The 22,561-nt window shown below is 40.5% G+C and overlaps 1 protein-coding gene across 4 annotated transcripts in view; it reads left to right on the forward strand.

Moving 5' to 3' along the window:
* The window catches only part of cdk14 (cyclin-dependent kinase 14), a 199,997-nt gene that overhangs the window by 153,589 nt on the left and 23,847 nt on the right, over positions 1 to 22,561 (forward strand). For 3 of the 4 annotated variants that reach the window (XM_044358908.1, XM_044358910.1, XM_044358911.1), the window contains one exon: positions 660 to 810. In XM_044358908.1, the coding sequence (XP_044214843.1) occupies positions 660 to 775 (116 nt within the window). In that variant the 3' untranslated portion in view covers positions 776 to 810. Of the gene's footprint in view, positions 1 to 659; positions 811 to 10,271; positions 10,293 to 22,561 lie in introns of those variants that run through there. The other variant, XM_044358909.1, reaches the window with a different exon arrangement.

Raw genomic sequence — 22,561 nt, forward strand, 5'->3', positions numbered from 1 at the left:
GGGTTGCTGGCAGTGCTGTCGATCATGACTGGTCAAGCTGACAAGAAGAACTTCAATAAATATAACAACAGCTAACAGTAAACAGCGGTTTTAAACAGTATCTGTATTGACAAGCATATTCAGAAGGAATGGTTATTAAACGTTCACGTTATGGGCTGTTAAATTCCTGGCTAATATTGGATTCAACAGGTACAACATTACAACAGCATTTTCTTAAGTCTGGTTGGAGAATTTTATTTTTATTTTGTAAGTAGAGGATAAGCCCCTTGAGATGTACCATCTGGTTTTCGAGGGGAAAATAAAAATCACAATATATAAACAAAACAAATTACCTATCACCTATTATCATGGCCTGTAGTGAAAATCAGTTATAGTAGTTATAGTTTAGTTACTATAGTAGTTATTATAGTTTATGTCAATTATCTAAATGTTCAAAAATCAAAATCCTAATTAGTAGTGTTCAGATGCTACCGATAGCAATTTAAATGACATTCAATGATGCATCTACTTATGAAAACACCCCAATAGTCTTGCAGCAAACAGATATTAAAATATTCACTTTTTAACAACCGCCTCTATCTTTAACAACTCATTTAGAACTGTTCTTCTCTCTGTCAGCCTACATAGTTCTAATCCGTGTGCATCTTCTCCCCCTGCAGTGTCTTCTATCTTCACCGTACCAAATGTCAAGCTGCAGACAGAGAGCGGGGACAGCATACAGGTGTGTGCACGAAGGAACAGTCATGGAAAGGCGTCCTCTGGCAGCAAACACTGACCTGAGGCAGCATCCTGCACACGACTGCCTGACAGGTACGTTCTCATTACCATGCAAGGAGCAGACACAAACAGTATGCAGCAACATGCACTTCTACACGCTCACGAGCAGAAAATGAAACACACGTACAGAAGCAAACATGTGGTGAAATGATCTTTAATGATCTTTATAGAAAAAAACAGGTTCACTGCAGCAGCTAATAGCGTGGTTACTGCAGGCCCCAAAAAGTGTGTTTTTTTTTCTTTTGAAATTCAAGGTTATATTTTAACATCTGCTATTTTAGCAATGACTGTAGCTGAATCTACATTTTTGCCTTTTGTTCTATCTTATATTAATTTACACATTAAACAGCCTTCCATTGGCAAAGTAGTGTATGCTAATGTCACAGTGAACCACATTTTGACCTTGAAGAAGAAGCGTGTGTTGTCATTTCTTACCTAAGGGCTGGAAGCATGCTAACACGCTAACATGAATGCAGGCTTTGTGGATTGGCCTGCGTTTATAGCTGCTTAAACTGTAAAACAAGATACGTCTTATAAGATATGGGAACAAAATCAAAATTAATTTGTGTTTTTGACATTGGAAGTCAAATGTTTGATGCTCAAGTAGTTAAACACAAATCAGATTGGTTGGCAACAAAATTGTATGATTACGTTTCCTTCAAACATGGAGCCTTTTTTCTACATTTCAATGCCAGCTAATGAACAAGAATTGATCAGAAGATTTTTAATGGAGATCTTTCCCTAACCTTAACTAAGAGCTGCCTGTGCCTAAACATAACCATAACAATTTTAATAATGCTGAAATTTCTACCAGCAGATATTTAGAGCAAGATTTAATATTTTGTTGCGTTGTCACTGAACATTTCGCTCATACATTGATTATAAACATTTTCGCAACTTGCCAAATACATTAATCAACATCTTCTTAGAAAGAAAATGTAAATCTGCTAGCATTACGTTTCTAGCAAAGCATCACATGTATGTGTTTAGCCACGCACCACAGGCATTTTCATCAGGATGGGGAACAATTATTTAAGCATTTAGCACACCTACCGAGCGCACCTTACAACACCATGAACAGCACCTCAGCAGATGAAGAAATATGTTTTGTCTCCCAAAATCCACCAAGTTATTCATCAGTGTGCACAAGCGCAGGCTGCTGGCTAATGGCTAAAAAAAAAAATGTAAACATAACAAGGTACAAATTTCTTTGTGGTCTATAAACAACTTTATAGGTTATAACATGAGAATAAATTTAACTGACATCTTCACAATGGTATGCCACGAGCTGGTCGCAAGTTTACAAAGATTAGAACATCAAAACATGAAATCACAGTTGCACCTCGTTAATAACAAAATCTCAATTAGAGTTTCTTTTCTGGAGCTCTCAGGACAACCACCACTTATGTTTGACCGTCTTAATATGATCTTTTATATATATTTATATATATTTATTTCCACCGTCTGTGACTGAAAATGGACTCTTGCAGTGTGTGCAGAATGCAGAGTTTCATTGCCGGATACTGACAGTTAACCGTTTGCATACTGATAGGTTCTGTCAGAAAGGCGTCATAAGCTAGCAACAGCCTTGACAACGACACATTGATTGATTGACACACATACAGACAAATCAGTGTTGAATTCAGACACATGGTGCATTGTTTATGTTTTTATATTGGGTTAGGTAATAATGAGTGAGACACAACATGATAAACATCTATGTAAGCGCTGAAAACAAGTATCATTATAATTATTAGTTTAATTGTGGTGAAAACCAGGATAATTTGGTATTGAATGTTGAAAACTGGGACATTTTAGTGTTTTACAGGTCTTTGTCAAGGACACCCAGCTTGAAACCGTCGTCCGACGTCTTGTCGCTGTAGTCATATATGATCATTTCTAGAGACGTGGGTTGTGGTGTGAATTGTTTCTGTGCAAAGTGTATGCACATAAATTTCTGTTATACATGGAGTTGAATTTAATAAAAAAGTTATGCTAAATTTTCTAAATCTAGTTAGTACTAAAAAGCATGTGATACCATGAAATATACCATGAGATACAGCATCCGAAAAACAAACATGAATGATATGTTTTAAGCAGATATCCATCGTACAACAGTTTAAGACATATTTGATCATTAGCTGTTCAGTTCATCAAGCAGTCCTATTGACAGCTCTCTAGCAAACACTTATCTCCATCCCGCCAACCACCACAGTCTCTCTTTAAACACAGACACCATGAGATCAGTCCCGTCTGCAGTGAAGCAGAGAATGCAGTAATAGATGGAGGAATGGCTTTGAGTGGGCGAGGAGGGTGTCCTTTTCTTTAGAGACGGGGGTCTTATTCACTCCTCACATAAAGCAGCACTATTTGCATGTAATAAGAGGTGCAGAGGCCAGGCATGGGGATAATGGTGGGTCTAATGATGGACTCGGGATTGTGAGGGCCAGCACAGGGCCACAACACAGCGCTGTGAACCAGATTATATCTATAATTACTGACAGGTGCAAAGACACGCCAGACACATCTAATCTTCAACTAGTCATTTCCAACTTTCTCCACTATTTCACTTACCGATGTTTCCTCAACACATCCCTCTTACACACGGAGTAGACGGAGGCTAAATAGGCTGTATTTACTATTCCACTGAATATCCTGAAGTGTGTGTATCCTGATCTGGAGGCTCATGGTGTTTCTGTGTGTGTGTGTGTGTGTGTGTGTGTGTGTGTGTGTGTGTGTGTGTGCATGTGGAGGGTGGAAGTCACCCCACTGAGAGAGCTGTGTCCTCTCAGCTGCTGCATTTACATTGAAATCAGCCTCTTTGTCCAGGCTGGTCCTAAAGCCTGACAGGCTGAGAGAGCTTCACTGATAGGAGCCTAATCCCTGTGTACACATTCACATTAATACACTGACAAATTACACCAACACACTTATACGTTCCCACAAATGTAACTCATGCACATATTTAAATTGGGTTTCCCATCAAGTAGTTTTAGACTTAGAAAAAAAAAAAGACAAAGATATATAACAGAGCCTCAGTATTGCTCTATTTGTTATAATACTGTCGCTAATAACATTATCAAATAAATAGCAATGGAAACTGTCACATAAAGTATTAAACAGAATTTCTATCTATATATTTATAATGGAAAAAAGTGAAGGAAAGTCTATAATTATGTATATCCGAACACATAATGACCACTTATTATGAATGCAGTCTGTTTATTTTGTTTGCTTGGTTTTTGTAGTCAGTGTAACCAGTTGATATCACAGCACAGCATAGTTAGTTCAAGTTGCAGGGCAGTTTCATCTAAATGCTGTTTGAAGTGATGTATATACACGATAATGAAACATTAAAATGAAAGATATATGAGCTGCATGAACAGTAGATTTTTTTTTGTTTCAAGTCTGCAAGCATTTACTGTGAGCTCACTGTATTTTATAGCCCCAACAGCTGTCACAACAACATTATACTCTCCTTATCCAGCATTATGCATGCCTAAAGCATCATGGTAACTGTATTGCCTATCAGAACATTGATATTGGATGATTCTACAACATTCTGGATTACAATCAATGACGATGTTTTTGAATGTTCAGTGCAGACTTTTTTTTAATGAAACTATTTCTATAATTTTTGCACATGGCCGCTATGTTATGGGAAAGTATGTCGGTATGTTTTTATATGTATTTTAGTTGGGAGGAGCATTTTATGCCTTTATTGGATCACCAAGTATAGAAGTGACGAGAAGCGAGGAGAGAGAGAGAGAGAGACAGAAATGGGGAATGGCATGCAACAAAGGTCCCTGGTCGACACAAACCAGAAACGTTGCGTTTCATGGTTGGCGCCGTAACCCCGAGGCCACTGAGCACTAGAAAACCTGGAATATTGCATGTCAAATGAGATACACCATACAAGGGATGAATCGAATAAGTCACTGTCCTTCCTTCCTTCCATCAAACTCGGCAGTAAGATCTGTGTAATCCAGCTTGGATGAAACATCCTTTTTTATGGATATTGCGAACCCACATATTGTCCCGAGGCGTGGATGTGTGCAAATAGATTTGAATTCATTTCAACTTTAGTTTTCCTCTTCTTCTTCAGCCCCTGACTAATGCACATATTCTCACAGATATTTATTACAGGGTGATCTTAACTCTTCCAACTCCAAACAAAGATTCATTTGACCTTGGTTATCCAATATCTGTTTTAAAGTTGTTTAAAAAACACAAGATTGCAAAGCCCCTACAGGCATGAGGCCCCCGTAGGACAGCAACATTCAATCCCCTCCCCACAGCAGCTCTGGCTGGTTACTTGTAGTTTAGTATGCCTTGCACACTGATTTATCTGGTGGCATAGAGCTACGTATATTCTGGTAAAGCTATGTTTGAGCAGTCCAAATACACCTTCTGAACAGACACCTGCCAGCCAATCAGAAGCAAGTATTTTCCTTAGCTTTCCTGCAATTGTTAATTATTTCACACAGGACTGTGCATGATAGGGACTACACAAAGAAATGACTTGTATTATTTAATAGAATATATATATATAACTGTGTATGAGCATATTCCTAAAACACTGATCCTCTGGTTGGGTAAAATCAGAGGTTAAAGTGGTGAAGAGAAGGGGAACAGGAGAAAGGGAGAGTGAAGGAGGGAATAAAGGAGGAATGGAGGCAGAGGCTTGCGGGAGCGGGGCAGGGTTTCTTTTTGTGAGGCAACGTTGTATTATTTATAGGAGGTGGTGGAGGCAGGCCGCTTCAGACGGAGCAGAGCAAAGAAGGCGAGCAGCCCCTTTCTCTTTTGTGGGTCTATTCCCAGTGGGCAGGCTTTGTGCTGGCTGGATGGCTGCCTTTGAGGAAACCCGGGCAGCTATTGAGCCGAGAGTGAAGGCCGGGCCTGACTCGCCCGCACTGAGACACAGCAATACTACAGCACTACAATGTCTGTCACTGCTGTGGCCAGAGAGGAAAAGAAAAGGACGGAGAGAGAGTGACAGAGGAACGGGGGAAATAGTGGGAGTGTTTGATTTTGGCAGGGATGGAAAGAAAGAAAGAGTGTTTATTGTGGTGAGAAAAGAGACTGCCAGAAAGAGATAGAAGGAGTGGATTGAAAAAAAAAAAAAATGGAGGCAGGGGTGGAGAAGACAAGAAAGGGGGAAAGTGTAAAAAAGGCAGGTCTCCTTTACAGTACTGCACTGCACTGATCTATGTTTATTCATGATTCTGCATTATTCACAAGATTAGCTGATGCAACTTGGAGCCGAGTGTAGGCAATGGCTCCCCCCGTCAATCCACTCAGTGACCACACAGTTCAACTCTGAGTCCCAACAACAAGTGGGAGACAGCTGCCCTGTCTCTGAGCTTCAACACACTTGACAGATACTCGAGGCTGGAGTATATGAAGAATTGGAAGCAGTGAGCTCACAGTCAGAATACATAACAAAGTATAAAACATTGATTCAATCAGGGAGCGAAAAGCAACATGAAAGAGGTAAAATCAACAGCTCAATGCCTAAACCCAAACAAGAATTTAGTCCGTTGTATTTTGAAAGCAAATCTGCAGAGGCTTAAAGCATTGTTACAGATGTGGATATTTGTGCAAAGCAGTTCTCTCTGATGTCATTCGTTTTGAATTCTTTTATTGGTTTAGCTAATCATGTTAAATGTGAGAACTTAAAGCTACATCATTTTTTCTTCATCTTTTAAATACATTTTTAAAATTAACAATGGGTCAAATGCAATGTGAAAGTTGTCGCTCACAGTGACAAACCCACAGAGAATTATCATTAACAGTTACAGTTCCCCTCAAAGCGTTTTAGTGTCTTTCAGCTAATTGTTTTGAGTTTACTGTCAACGATTTTACTGTAAGGTTCACTTTCACTCAGCTGTTTTCAGTGAAAAATGCTCTGATAAACCCCCTCTCCAGCACCAAACAGCAGATAGACAAAGTTAGCAACTAGCTAGTGAACAATAGTGGAGCATTTAGTAGCTAAAGAGCCAGATATTTTCCTCAGGAGTTGGTGGAGACCAAAGCAGAGCTAAAAGGAGAATGAATGTCGACTTACATTTGTCAGGTGGACACAAACACAACTCCATATGAATAATGATGTTGCTCTGTGTCCGATGAAAGAAAAGCTATGATGTGTCAGACGTAGCATAGCATGAAGACTGAAAGCAAGGGGAAACAGTTAGCCTTGCTCTGTCTAAAGGTTACAAAATCCACCTAGCAACATCTGTAAAGGTATTTTTGTGGCTTTTTTATGTTTTTATTTTGAGTGTAGAGAGACAGGAAACAGAGGCCAGAGTTTGAGTCAATCTGACCAAATAACACAGGTTTGAAATTGCCCTAAAACTGTTTGGTTACGGTTAGGGAAAATATTGTGGACATGGTTCAAGGAAACCATCATTGTTGGTAGAAGACGGAATGCGAACAGCGGTCTCTCGTGTTATAGTCAGTCATTTTCTATTAGTGGCATTATGGGAACGTCGTGCTACTGTACTTCCTTTTGTTTTTTTTTAGAAACAGAAGTCATTATTTGTATGACCACAAGAACTCACTTGTCAGGAAAATGTAGATGGTTTTACGTTCCTGAACAAACAACTGATGCTAGTGTTTTTCTGGTCTCTTTCATTCATCTCAGACTGCATCTTGTTACTTACTCATGAACAACAGTCAACATCTTTTCCTTTTCTTTTTTTTTCTTTCAAATGAAATCAAAAGTATATTTTTGTACTAACTTTGATAGCTGATGTCATACGGTTGAGTGCCGTTCTCTGTGCTTCTGCTGGTCACCTGGCCGGGCTCCACACAAAGCAGCAGCCTTTCTGCACTGTGTCTGTGCAGTCAGCCGTCACAGGTCGGCCACAGGACACTCTGGCCCTGAAGCATCACTGTGTCACTTTGAAGATAACAGCTACAGGCAAAGCTAGTCTGTAGTGTCCGGAATGTAGAGGTGCCAGCTATTTATCTAACCACATACACACACAGACACATACGCACACTCGTACTTGCCTTAAGGTATCATCCTGTTGACCATGCTACATTTTTGGGGGGATAAAACGCAGGAAACGTTCATAGTGGTGCAAGCATTTCTCTTGAAAGTAAAAGCAATATTTGTCCCCTGGTGTGTTTCCATCCTGGTGTCTTTCTACTAAAGCCATCAGTGTCCAAAACTTACAAAGTCAACAAGACAGAAAAGAATATTTTTGGCTCTGTAGAAAGAAGAAATAGATTTGTGCGGTCCATAAAAATGACCTGTCAGAAAGTTTTTCTAGGTAGAGGACAAAGTGATTTAAAGTATATCCCTGCTGTGAGCCTGAGGGGGGGAAATAGGAGGTGGGGGAAGGAAGGATAACCGGAGGCATAGCCTTGAGAAATGGAGAGCCTTCAGTCAAATCAGCCGGTTTTAACTCTCCCACTGCCTCTTATAACCGTACAGCTTCTGTGCCTGCCAGTAATGTGGGCTTTCATTTCATCTTATCCTCATGGAAAAGCTTTGTGAAGGCACTAGATGTTAACCGCACGTCTCCAGAATTTGTTAGAATGTGTATGCAGTCACTTTTCACCCATGTTTACCTCATTTAACATTTTACATCCATATGATGTTCACACCCAGGCTCTCATTAAACCTGATGTATGCGATGTGAATGTGCACAGAGTAGGTACTGCCGTTAGTTGTTGTGGAAATGCTGAGCATATTTTTTTATATGAAAAAGATGTTTTGTTGTTTGTGCGTCTTTCAATATTAACTTCTTGTAGGCTGCATAATGCTGAAATTAAAATGTGCTGCAAGACTTCACATTTTCATTTTTATTTCTTGTCATTCTCTCCTCATTCCTTTCCTAAATCATCAACCATACTCCTACAGTCCTGAGCCGGATATCATTTTGCTGATATGTGTGTGTGTTTTTTTAAATTGCATGCAAAGTTTTCATTAAGCTCATTTAACTGGGCTTGAATGAAGTATCCCAGCACCCTTAGCTCTAAGAATTACATCCATATTCTGCACCTCACAATTTATATCCAGTGCCAATGTTCAGTATAAATACAGAAAGTAATGTGTTTGTTATGCAGGGGAGCAGAAAGCAAGTGCATAGTGCATCAGACCTTCATGCAGGAAACTGGAGATTATAAACTGTATCCTTATCCTTAACCAAGTGGCTCACCTTGGTTGCCTAACCTCAATCATATCTTCACCATAGTTTAATGACATTACTCAGGCACAGAGTAGAGTTAAAAAGTGGAGGTCAATGACAGTCAAGCAATCAGTGAATGCAAATAAAGCCAAACAGGGATAGGCAGGCAGGAATAAATAAAGAACAGGCATTAACAGACAGGCAGTTAACAAGAACTATAGGACTGGAACATGCAATAGACAAACTGGCAGAGACTTAGGTAAAAGGGTGGTGTATATACTGACTGACTAATAAGGAATGAGGGGCATGTGCACAGGGTGTGGGTGTGGTGTCCATCACAAGAACACACTGAGGGCAGTTATTAGAGAATAACAAGCATTAGGCACGGACGGAATACACAGAAAGATGAAGAAATTAGCTATAAGCTAACTCTGGTGCAGTACATCAAATGCTAACATTTATGTTTAACACTGTACATGGTCCCAGTAAATACAATACAACAAAAATGTATTAGTCTGAGGTGTTGTTTGGTGTGGACTTCCACATAAAATGAGATCAGTCAAAGCTGTCCATGTGTTACGATGAATTAAGTCTGGAAATTTAATAGACAGCCCAAAGCATGAAGAAAACATCATGACTTGCTTAGGACTTAAAACCCAAAGTTTAAGATGTAGGACATGGCTTGATACATTTGACTTGCAAAACAGTGGCCTGTAGTCCCACCTCTCAGTAGCAGCGGGACCCTGGGTAGGTTCCATTGTATCGCTGCAGGTCTCAGGTTCATGTGTAGATATGTGTGAATTCCCCACTCTGATTATGTGATGTGTCATTATCCTCACAGGAGAACTTTGTGAGGCAGACGGAGTGTTTCTGCCCTGCTTCTTGTTAATTGGTAGTGCATCATGCTGCTACCAGTGTTGCTGTTCTCACACTCTTTGGGTCCATATGGTTTGACCACATTTTGGATCAGGTCTAATTATCATCAGGTCTGTTCTAGACATTTTTTATTACCCTCATGGACCTTTTGGATCAGGCTTTTTTTTTTTTTTGATGAATTTATGCACAAAAAAACACCAAAAATTTAGATACGTGAATAGTAATATACCAGTAACCTGCATTTACCACTGCAGTACTTGTGGTGTTAGCATTAGCAGGCATGCTAGTACAACTGCTAACAGAGCTGGAAATGCAATCTGAGTTTGCCAGACTAGCTACAGTAGCAGTAACATTACTACAGAAATAACAACATTAACATTAGCAGTAGTACATAATTACTTAATTTTCTTCTTCACACACTCACACTCACATTCTCTCTCTCTCTCTTGCTCTCTCTCTCTGGGTGAGGATGATTGACAGGTCAGGGGATTGGATATGATGAAGTGTGAGATGGTCAGAAGAGAGGCAGAGTTAGGCAAGACAGGGAGAACAAGAAAAAGAGAAGAAGAAAAGAAAGAGAAAAGGAGAAGGAGGATGGAGAAGGATTGTGGTCGGCTCATGGTCCCCCCTGGGCACACACAGAAACTTGTCTGCTAGCTTGTTATCAATTCCTATAAGTAGAGAGGAAAGGAGAGGAGGAGAAAACCAGGGATGAGAGAGGTGAGGGAGGGGGAGAAGTGGGGGAAGAAGCTGGACAAAGGAGGAGGAATGAAGACAAAACAGAAAGTAGACTGAGCAAAAGGAGGAGACAAAGAGGTAAAGAACAGAAGAGGAGGAGGAGGGAGGAGTCCTCCAGAAGGTGCAGGAATTGATTTCATGTGTAATTTGTTGATCAGCGGCGGCAGCAGATGCCATCAGCCTGACATGTAGGAGGAGATCTGACTCCCATTATCATAAGCTCCCCTCTAGTCACAATAATACTCTCCTTTTCTTGCTCTCAGCTCTCCATCCTTCCCCTTCATAACAAGTTTGTCATGGTCATATTAAGATTATTAACATGTCTGTATGTCCACTGGGTGACATAAAGAAAAACCCTCTGCTCTTTGTTGAAATGAAAAATGCTTTCTGTTTCCACACACATTTACCCTTCTTAAAGGGAAACCGAGAAACTGAGACGGCAAAATGATATGACAGCAGTTTGTTGGATGCCTCCAAATAGCTGTAAACAAATCTCAACAACGGAGGATGTTTTCCAAAGATGCAAAAGTGCCATACCTTTTTTCACTCCGTCTCTCTATTTCCCATTTTTTTTCCCCCTCTCCTCCTCTTTGCTCCACCATATGGCTCTCCCTAATGAGCATTGCACATGTACCTCCTTCCTTTTTTGCTCCATCCAAAAAGAAAAGAAAAAGCAATTCCTTCTTATGTGTTGCAGCCAACAGCTCCTCTACAGCAGCAGATCTGGAGCTTCTCGTCTCAGCTGAGTGAATTAGTGTCAAATGAAGTATGCTAATGAGTTTAACTTCGTCAGCCTGCCATTTGAAACGTTGTGGGATAATGAGTTGAGCCTCAGATTGATGGTCCAAATTTTTATGCGGGAACTGTATGCATGTCACCTTCCATCATAAGCTCTACCTCAGATTACAGTGGTACATTGTCTGAGAAACAAGGCTCAATATCTGTCATGCATTTAGTCCAGTAGCTCATACTGTGACTGCAATGATAGTAGTAGAGATTAGGGAAGTCAAATTTGAGAGCTGGAGCATCATCACTTTACAGAAATACACCTACACGCTTCAGTTGTTGGGAGCCAAGCAACAGGGCATCCAGCAAGGTACATGGCACACCAGCACAATGAGGACTTGTCTACTTAGCATTTACATTAGCAATTCCCAACATGATTTACAGAAAGTCTTGCAGAGATCTGACCCACTTTGTGTCTGTATCTTTTCAACTACTTTGCTTTGTAACTCACGAGCAAGTCAGTTAGCTAGCCCGCATTTCATTGAAAATCTTCTGTTTTGCGTTGGCCTAAAGTGGAGACCTGAACTCGGTATGTGCCCACAACTTTTAGTCATGACTAAACCCGACTGGTACTACCAAATTTGAGACCCGAACACGACCTGAGATCTGAGGCTATATTTTTCTCATTGCTTTCTCATAGATGTAGTGATGTGCGTGCTTCATACTGACAAAAAGAGTTTTTCACAATTGAAAAACTAATCTGACAAAGGCACAAATGGTCAGAATATATCATAGCAGCCCACCAGCATAAAACATCAGTAGCTAACATTAGCACATAAGCCATTCCTCTTAGGTTGCATGTTAAGTTGAAGTAACAATGCACATATTGCATCTAACTATCACCATAACATCTCATAATAATAAAATCATCTGCCTCACCTGTTAGGCCACACCCAATATTAGCCAGATTAAGATGGACCATAGACTCAGAGCATCTTTCATTATCCAGAGCTTTGTATATCACTGCAATCTCTAAATAGCCAGTGGAATTTTTATCTGTTGTCACAACAAGGTTATTATGTTTCCGCACTGCAAAGGCCTTCCCCAAAAGTCTTCCCTCATAGCAATGGTAATAAATTGTGCTCAGTTTCTTTGCTGACCAAAGGAATGCAGTTCAGATTTTACTTTACTTTTCCTGCCTATTTTAAATACATGTCACACCAAACACTTTGGAATATCGAATTTAGCGAAGAGCTGTTGAAAAGGCATTGAAAAGATGATTTCTTTGGGAAAGATAAGATCAAATTTTGGAGGCAGTAAAGAATGGAAGCTCAGAATGGCAGCCAAATTAGCTATATTCATCGGTCATTTCTTAAATGAAAAAACTCTGAAAACATTACAAGACTAAATGTGAGTTGAGCTGTGGCCTGATTCTGGCAATTGTTGGACTCTACTTCAGTCAGTCAGTTATGTGGATCCCTTCTGTGCTTGGCTCCCTAAAAATCACATAAGCTAAACACATAAGAACAAATTGCCAAGACTAGAAATAGAATAAAACATTAGATTAGAAACGCGAGTTTTTTCAAGAGGTAAATGATTCATGAAACAGAGAGATGGAGAGACACATGATGATGTACTTGTTGAAACAGTGTTTTTTTTTTTGTTTTGTTTTTTATTAAAGCATAACACAAGTGTGAATATCCCTGTAGCTACATCACTAAGGTTGGTTACTATGGATGTCCCAATCATTTTTATTTTACCCCTGATCTCAAACGAATGATTTCATATTGAGTATCTGCCAAGTCCCAGTCCAATCTAATATTTATATTGTATTTTTTACAGTATTACACTGCTCGTTAAGAATCAAGTAAGAAGTGGGCAGTAATGTTAATAACATCGATCCATATGTCAGTGTGGGTGTTTTCAGCTTGTTCTGCTGTTCCAAATGGCCAAAAAATGTACATTTAAGAAATGTGTTCACACAACAGTTACTGTGTACAAGTACAGGAGTAGAGTCAGAATTACAGTTTACAACATAAACTAGTGAAAATAGTCTGTGCTCCCTCTTTTATGGCAGTCAGAAAATGCTAAATTCAATTTTTTTTCTCTCTCTCTCATTTTCAAATCAAAATATTGGTCATTTCACATTTTGAAATGCTTCCATGCAATTCAGACCAATACAGACCCTCAAGCATATCCACACAGGTATGAAGATGAGAGGACTGATAAATATGCAGAGGGTCTAGATGCTCATAATCCAGAAGACATCTAGTTTTACCCTCAGAGGAAATGACCCTGCCTCTTCCTGCCATGTATGGACACAGTCTACAAGAATGTGATTTTCCCTCCAGACCCTGTTGATTCTGTATATACCATAGCACTACATATTGCCCCATAAAAATCAGATTGAGAAGCCAGTCTGAGGGATGTAGTGTGTGGACAGTGGAGCTTTTGTCCAATGAACATTTAGCTGCTGAGGTGGACTGAACAAACTGAGGAGCTTTTGTGTAAAGAGGGAAGTGTGTGTGGGCAAGCAAGTGCTTGTGTCTGCCTATATGTGTGTTCACGTGTGTGGCCCTGTGCTCAGACTAAACCAAGTGGAAAAGCAGTATGCATCAGTTTGCCAATATAGTATCTAGATGTGTTGCTTTCATTAACAAGATTCAAAGTGTGAAGTCCCGCTAGTGGTCCCCCGAGACTCTAATGTTTACTGCAAACAACATACTGATGATTTTTCTGTTCTCTGGGCTTTATCTGTAGTGGGGCAAAAATGTAAAGTTCGTCCTTAGGGTAGTACCAGAGAGGTCACAAGGTCATCAGAATGAAGAGGGTTTATCCCCTTGGGAGCAAGAATGTGCTCTGCAGATTTCATGGTAATCTTCTCATTAGATAATGAGATATACTGGCGCAAAACTGAAGAGTGATGGAATCTTCAAATATGGAAAGGGTTCATCCTCTGGGGAGCATAAAGGTGTTTAGTAAATTTTATGTCAATCTGGCCATTAGGTTTTGATGTTCCTCGAGAATGAACCGTCATTCTTGACCTTGAGACTAGTAGTTTGATAAAGCAATCCCAACTGAAGGTCCACGTACCCGTTTTTTTCTTTTTGGGGGGTTTTACATATCACATGCATCTCATGATTGAATGGAGTTTGCTCAGTTTCCACAGTCAAGAATTAACTGTCATGCCTGACTGTTAAGCCAACATGGACAACAAGTCCTTAAAGTGTGATGGATGAAATCAAAAAAGCTACTGAACATGCATGTCAACAGTTCCCTTGCCATGACAACTGGGCAAACCTCATCTGTTGATGAGGATTATGTGATACAGTTGAAAGCTCCGAAAAAAGCTTGTACATGAACTTTGATTTGAAATTGGTGGTCAACATTAATATTTATTATTAATCTTTTATAATGAATACAATTATTAATGATAAATACTCACATTTCAGGGGATCAACAAAACATTGTGGTCATTGTTGAACCTTGCTCAACATTTGCCATGATTCTGTTCAATGGCATCAGGGTAATTCGTTGAGATGGAGGATAAATGATTGCTGCCGTGGTAACTTTCCAGAGTTGTAAAATCCAGTTTGAGTTTTAGCATCTGATAAGCCTTTAAACTCATGGCGGCATTTCTGGATTGTATTTCATCCTCCTGCTGGTAACCGAAGCAAGATGCCCCCACCAACACCCTCCTGACATAGTTCTATTTTGGGTCTGAATGTCCTGTAAGGCCCCACTCCCAGCAGGGAGTATGGTCCAGTTTGTTACTGTCTATTCATATGATGTGTAGGTGGCATTGTAATTGATGACATATTTATTGTAGAGCATGACAGTTAATTCTTGACCTTGGAAACAGCTGTTGACAAAACAAGCTTACCTCAAAGTCCACTTATTTGCTTGTTATAAAGCTTTTGATCGTATCTCACAGAACTCATCAGCAGATTGAGTTTGCTCTGTCGCCACAGAACTGTAGATGCTTTCTGTCTTATGTATTTAGTGTCCTTTTGCCTTGACAGCCTTCCATTGGTTCCAAAGGCTTACTGTATTTCTGCTTCAACATAACTATTATTATCCTGAGTTTAGAATAGGGACTTTCCCATTATGCTCTCAATGTTCTACTCCACCATGACATGAATAAAAATGTATGCGGAAACACTGAAAAATGATGAAGAGAGTACTTTTGTAGGAAATGGTCAAATTTAATGATACAGCTTTCAACACAAAGTGTTGCTGCTTTAATCAAAAAGAGCAGAGTCATTCTTCAACATCTCATACTGGTTGTTGGCTCCAGCATGAGGGTCTTGTGACTGCTGTACAGCACCAGATCTGTTTTCCCAGCGCTCATCAGTGAGCCGGGGCAGGAAGTCAGCAGGAGACTGACTCGATCCGAATTGGACACGACTCACAAATTATACACTCGCCGGGGAGTCTGCATGTTAACAGCACACTGCAGCCCTGTATATGAGTGGCCTGCAAACACTGGGCCCAGTATACATGAGCCCACACTGCAGGGGAAGAGAGTGGCAAGAAATGAATGTCACTGCATGAAAGGGAGGAGTGTTAAAGGAGAAACAGGGGGAAAGCTTCCCTGCCATTCGGCCTGTTTAGAGAAACTGCAAGGAAATATTATCATTATTAATACCCTTTTGAAGTTGTATTCAGTTGACCTGCCCCCGCAGTGAGATAAGTGTACTTATTCTGCCGGCAGGAGAAGTCGGCCTTCACTCCCTGACATGTTGATGAATACTAAACGTAGGATCTGTTAATACACTTTTTTTTATTGCGGGTACAAAATCATTTGGCAAAAACAGCCTCAACACGAAACTACTACACTCAGCGCTGGCCTTCTGTTGGCCTTTTGGTGTAACATGTCTTTACCCACCTGCCCACAACTTCCCCATCTCCACCTCCCCCAGCATGGTGCCTAACTATCTGATCCAGGAACAGCCTCACAGTGCTTTATCGTGGCTGTGCAGGGCTGTGGTACTGGCTGGTACAACACAAGGCCACAGCCATGGCTGGTTGGCTCTGCTGCAGCAACACATTCCTCTCCAAAAAACCACCCAGCCTCTCTTCATCCCTCCATCCCCTCCACCATCTCCCTGCACTCTCTCCTCTTACTGCTCTCTTCAAAATGCTTCATTTTTATTGCTTGTTGTTTGGGCCTGAACTAATTTCTTGTTCTGAACACTGAGTATTGTCTATAAACTGCACTATACCTGTCTAACCACTGCCTTTTGTCAAGACCTCATATTTTAAACTAATCTTAAACCTAGGGATAATTTAATCTCTACCCATGTAGAGGAATACATTGAAATCACCATTAATTGAAGATTTGACAACCTTGATGTTCCTTTTCCAAAGCATTGCAGTGGAGCCTGATCTCACCAGAATTTTGTACCTGTTTACACAAAACTAAATACCTTCTTTTTCACATAATATGCATAAAAATGTGGATTGTGTAGACTTAGTTAGTTGCTCAAAACAGCAATTAACAACTAAACAACTGTGGTAGGAGTTTTTTGATATTATAGTTTTATATAATTACTGCTTTACTTCTCTAACCATTGACTAGGGTATTCACATCATATACTTCAGCGATAAAACTAGCGATACAACAATGTAAAAATACTGAAAAGTGAAAGACCTGTATTCAAAATTTACTTGAGTAAAAGTTTTAACAGCAAAATATACTCTAAAATATAAAATTAATAAAATACAACAGGCTGCAACTAACTATTTTATTTATTATCTTGATTAATCGATTAGTTGTTTGGTCCATAAAATGTCAATAGCTGTTTCCCAAAGCCCAAGATGATGTCCTCAAATGTCTTGTTTTGTCCCGAAGATATTCAGTTTATTATTATGGAAGATTAAAGAAACCAGAAATTAGTCACATTTGAGAAGCTGGAACCGGAGAAAGTTAGAAATTTTCTTCTTAAAAAGTGACTCAAAGCGTTTATTCATTTATCAACATAGTTGGAAATGATTTAATAGTTGGCGACTAATCGATTAGTCATTGCAGCTCTAAAATATATAAAATATACTCAAAAGAAAAAGTACTCATAATTCAGAAAATTATTCCCTCTGAGTGTTCTACTATTGCAGAAGATGGTGTTGTTAAATAACATTTTACTGTTGCTCATTTTTACTATTTCAATATACTGTTGGTCACTTAAATCTACAACAATGCATCATGTTTTATAATCATATGTTTTGTATGTAAAATCTGATCCTGCAAAGTAAAGCCAACTCATACTTTCCACGTCAGCGGATAGCTGTGGTCTTGCACGCGGTTCCATACATACTACAATCAGAGGTCCGTGGACACAGACATGTTCCACACATGAACACTAGTGAACAGGGTTGCAGCATGATAACTGTCCAGAGTTGTAAAGTCAAGTCTGTGATTATTACAAACCGCTCAACAGTGTTTTTATGATCAGCTTTTAAACACAATAATCTGTTGCTTCAGCCGGACTTGCTGGATTGTATTTCACTGTCTCACCAGCACTTTAAACAACACAACCACACAAACACAGCCCCTTGTATTGTTTTACACAGAACTGTTTTTAGTCTGGATGCAGCTGAGGAGTTCCTGTATGTTGCAGAACAACACGAAAAAGTCAAAAAAAGAAAAGCGACAGCTTAATGAGAATAGGAATTCAGTACATACGTATAGTAGACGAGACAGGCGTGTGCATTTGACGCGCTTGCTATGCGTACAGTTCGCATGGTCACAAATTGTGGGCTGCACGTGGACATCCGCAGACAGGTCAGCGTGGACCTTGCGGACATGGGTGGATGACGAAATTTATGCACTCTTGCGGCCATGCGGATGTGGAAAGCATGAATTGGCTTTAACTAGTAACTATAAATGTCGTGAAGTAAAAACTATGTCTCTCTAAAATCTAGTGAGGTAGAATTTCAAAGTAGCATGGAATAGAAATTCTCAAAATACTTGTTACTAGTTACTTTCCTCCCCTGTACAACTATGTTAGCATGCCATGCTGATTTCCTACATGTTGAACTGTATATATCACAGCTTTCACTTCAGCAGTCCTCCTGGTTAACTGCAGTCCGTCTGGGTTCAGTAGAGTCTCTGAGGCCAGAGGTTTCCTGGCAAAGCCTGCCTCTGCTGATCCCCCCCCTGGTCTAAATACAACCCAGCACCTCCCCGCAGCCCTCTCCGTGTCTTCCCATGCCCCAGCCAGTCTGCCCTGTAATGGGTTCACTCTCCCATACAATCCTTTCACTCCTCAATGCTCTGAATATCCCTTTTTTGCTGCCTTTCTCTCTGACCGGCACCCCCGCCCACTCCTCCTCCCCCAGCCCTCTCACCCTTCCTCCACCCCTCTCTCTCTATCCTTTTAGGAGTGTGTCCATGAGTTTAGAAGAAGGGGACTGATGTGTTTCTCAGCGGCTGGTCTTGTCTGATGCAGTGCGGGCCATCTCTCTCCCATGGGGATCGTGGTGTGTTGTACTTTGTCTCCGTGAGCTGCACACTGAGGCCTTTGCCCTTATAACAGAGGCTAAAGTTATACCTGCCTTTTGGTTCTGAGTGTTTTTCAAATAGCAACATGTGTAAACTTTGTATATAGAACATAGTTTCCACTTCTGACATGTTCTAAACAAAGCAACAAAAAAAAAAAAAACTATCAGACATTTCAGAAAATCAGAACCCTTCCTGCTCATTTATGCACCGCCACTTTTTTCCCCCTGTTGGCAAAATCATAAAACATTTTGTATATTTATTATGTCGTGTAGCAGAAAGAGCAGAGCCTTTCTTTTTCCGCCATTCCTCCGCCTAATGTATGCATGTGACTGGGGTGAGATGGTTGAACACAGCGTGGTGAGCAACAGAAAGGAGACAGTGGATTGCAAGGAAGCTGTTGCATTATTCATCATGTTGGATAAGGTTTAATTAAAAGTGCTGCTCAGCATTGTGAGAGGAATGAATGTGTGTTTTGCCTCGCCTGTCGCTGCCTCATTCACGTTCGCCATGCTCGACTTATCAAAGCAGCCCCTTCGCCCCTCCCCTTCGCCAGTGTAAGTTAGCATAATGCCACAGCCGAAAAAACCTTGTGATTACTGGGAGAGAACGAGCGGCGCAGAGCTTCAATGCGGCAACTGCTGGCGCTCGCTAGGCTCTGTAAAGAATTCCAGTGGCACAAAACAGAGAGTTAGCAGGAAGTGTTTATGTGTTGATGCAGTGTTTCTGTCTGCCATTGTGATTCCAGAAATGTGAGTTGTCGGTGTTCGCATCAGGATGGCGCCAATGTATGTGTTTCCAAATTCGGAATGATTTTTTTTTTTTTTTTTTTTTTCAAAAAAGTCTGTCAAAGAACATCGTGCCTCCAACTTTTCTGTTTATTACATCATGATATTTTATTGCTGCTTCAGACATAATATTGTTTTTATTCAACTTTCAGGAATACATTTAGTCTTCTTTTCTTCAAAGTGGAGGTATGTACTATGGAACTCTTGAGTTCTGTTCCACAAGTAAGAAAACTCACTTATTGTCACTTTTTGTCAACAAACAATGACCAACAACGTGTTAGTCCATCTCTCAATACTTACTCTGTCTGTGACTCTCAGCCTCAAGCCCGTTGGAAGCTAGTGGAGCAGCAGCGTGCCAGCCAGGAGTTGCTTTTCACACATTGATTCTGTATCTGCATTTTAAGAATATACAGTAACAAGAACAAACAAGCAGAACACCATTAACTGTTTTCAAAATCAGCTTCCATCAGCTTTTATCTCATTCTTGTCTTCTAACGATAAGCTATCAGTAGGCTTACTTCCCACGTAAGCTAAGGGGAAATAAAAAAAAAAAAACAAAACGGTTCCGCAGTGTTGAATTTGTTTTCACATTCTTGGCATTTCCTCTCAGCTATTTTATCTTCATATTCCAAATGTGCACAGGAACAGGTGTATGAAGACGTAATCAATAAAGACTTCCTCATTTAAAGTCGGGGGGGAAAGTTAACTCAATCCTCTGATATTGTGTTTAGGATGCACAGCGTGAGGTGTATGTTAGAGCTGAGCTATAGAGGAGTCTAAACAAAAGGCAGCCAACCGAGTCAAAGATAGAGCTCTGCGTGGCCTGGAGGAAAACCAGCAAACACACTCATCTTCAGCACTCAGACACACACACACACACACACACACACACACACACACGAACAAAGGGAAACAGGAGGTATAGATTGACTCATCGTGGTGGGAGTACGGTGCAGTGATTTCACGCCTGGTTGTTGGCTAACAAGGCCCTACGCTTTCTGCACTGCAGGGCCTGTTATTAAGAGAGAGAGAGAGAGTGTGTGTGTGTGTGTGTGTGTGTGTCTGTCTGTCCGTCCGTCTGTCTGTCAGCAGCTGTGTGTGTTACCTGGGAGATGGACTTAAAGCCCCAGCACTCTGTGAGAGAGAGAGAGAGGGTGAGGGGGGTGGGGGGGGGGACTGGTGGAGGGGTTGGAGCCCACTTTGTCCCAGTGGGACACAGGGAGGTCCAGCCTCCTCCTCCTCCTCCTCCTCCTCCTCCTCCTCCTCCCCTCCAGCCTCGCTCCCAGTCCCAGCACAGTCCGGGCTCCTGTGAAGCCCATCACCGGGGGTATTTGGCAGCTTATTAACCCTTTGCGGTGTTTACCCAGTTGCAGTTATACGTCTGTTCTCAGCAGGACATCACATCTCTCTCCTGTTCAGGAAAAACTCAGCAGCTGATTATCCCCACAAAGCCACACTCTTTTTTTTTTTTTTTTTTTCGCCATCTAGGGTAATCTGATTATGTTGTTATGTTATTACTGTTTATTTGCTTAGCCGACTTCCTGATCCGAAGAGAGAATAGTTAGCATTTTTCACATGCTATGCCTCCGAGCAGCTCAGCTTCTTTTAATGAAAGATTAGAGCTTAACAGTTATTCTGTACTGCCTGGCTCTCCATCGCTACCTCTGCTCTCTGAAACATACTGTTCCACAGAGACCCTGCTGCCTCACTGAGTACCAGCAGCTAATGTAAAGATAGTTGCTTGACACGAATAGCACGCTATAAAATATTCCTCCTCTCTAGTTCCTAAGTGTCTCATCATCATGGTAGATATTTTATTGTATTATTTATAATCTTGTCATATGAACCAGTCAGTGTGACCTACTTCTGCTATGATGGATATGATGTAGTTTGAGTGATTATACAAACCGGGGGTGAGGGTCCAGTCTGTTTTAACAACGACATGATATCACATACTGTATATCTGCTACATTCAAACTAGTCACAAAATCAGCACACAGACAGCAGAGCACTGTCTCCTACAAACTATATTCATGTATTACTTATTTTCTGGAGGAGATGTAATTACTGTTGGGATTAATACTCTGTGTTGGGATGGATGATCTGATGTACAAAGCACAGGATGCTGATACCAGAGATGTTAGGTTCAGGCTATTAAAACGCTAAGTTAAGGTTAGGGAAAGATCTATCCTGCCACCTTCCGCATTTTTAATTTGTTCAGCCATTTAAACTGGTTGAGTGTTGTGCTTATCGATGGCGGTTTTCACCAACATATCAGAGCTTTATAGGCAGGATCAAGAGTAGCTACTTAGCCGAGTAGATGCTAAAGCCATGAAAAATAGCAACATGTGAAATGGCCAAAAAAACTATTGTGGATGAGATCGAAGTAGCCGTACAGGAAGTTATAAGTGAATTTACAGGAAAATTGACATTGGTAGGATGGCTGCATCACTCACTACTGATCAGTTAAGGCAAAATTCTTTTTCTCTAGAAAGTGTCATCTCAATCAACATGATCATGATGTCATGCTAGGAGAATGAAGTGAGATGAACTGGCAATTCAGTGTGATTATCAGGCTAGGAGAGATGGCGTTCTGATGGTGAGATGATGAGCCTTGTGTCATGGTTTAAGTCAGCATGGACTTTCTCAGTATTTAAGACCGCAACCTCCCAGATCTTAATCAAAGGATGGACGAAGGATGCAAAGCCTGGTCTTTGGTGTCCAAGTGCTTTGTAAAGCCAACCATCCACCTTCATGTCCCTCCTATGACTTTGTGCATATAGAGATGTTATACTTCCTGGATGAACAAACGCTGCCAGTGGGCATAACCCACGCAGCAATTACAGCAATATGCTGACAGTGAATATTTTACAGATGCATGCAGTATGAACATTTTGCCTTTTGAACAGTTTTCAGATTTGTTCAATATAAATGTTTCTTTGCTATACTGATTAAAAAAAAAATTCGGCCAGCATTAAATCTATTTACAAAATGTATTTTTGATTTTTTTTTTTTTTTTT

This window comes from Thunnus albacares, chromosome 8, assembly GCF_914725855.1.
Source record: "Thunnus albacares chromosome 8, fThuAlb1.1, whole genome shotgun sequence".
Lineage (NCBI taxonomy): Eukaryota > Metazoa > Chordata > Actinopteri > Scombriformes > Scombridae > Thunnus > Thunnus albacares.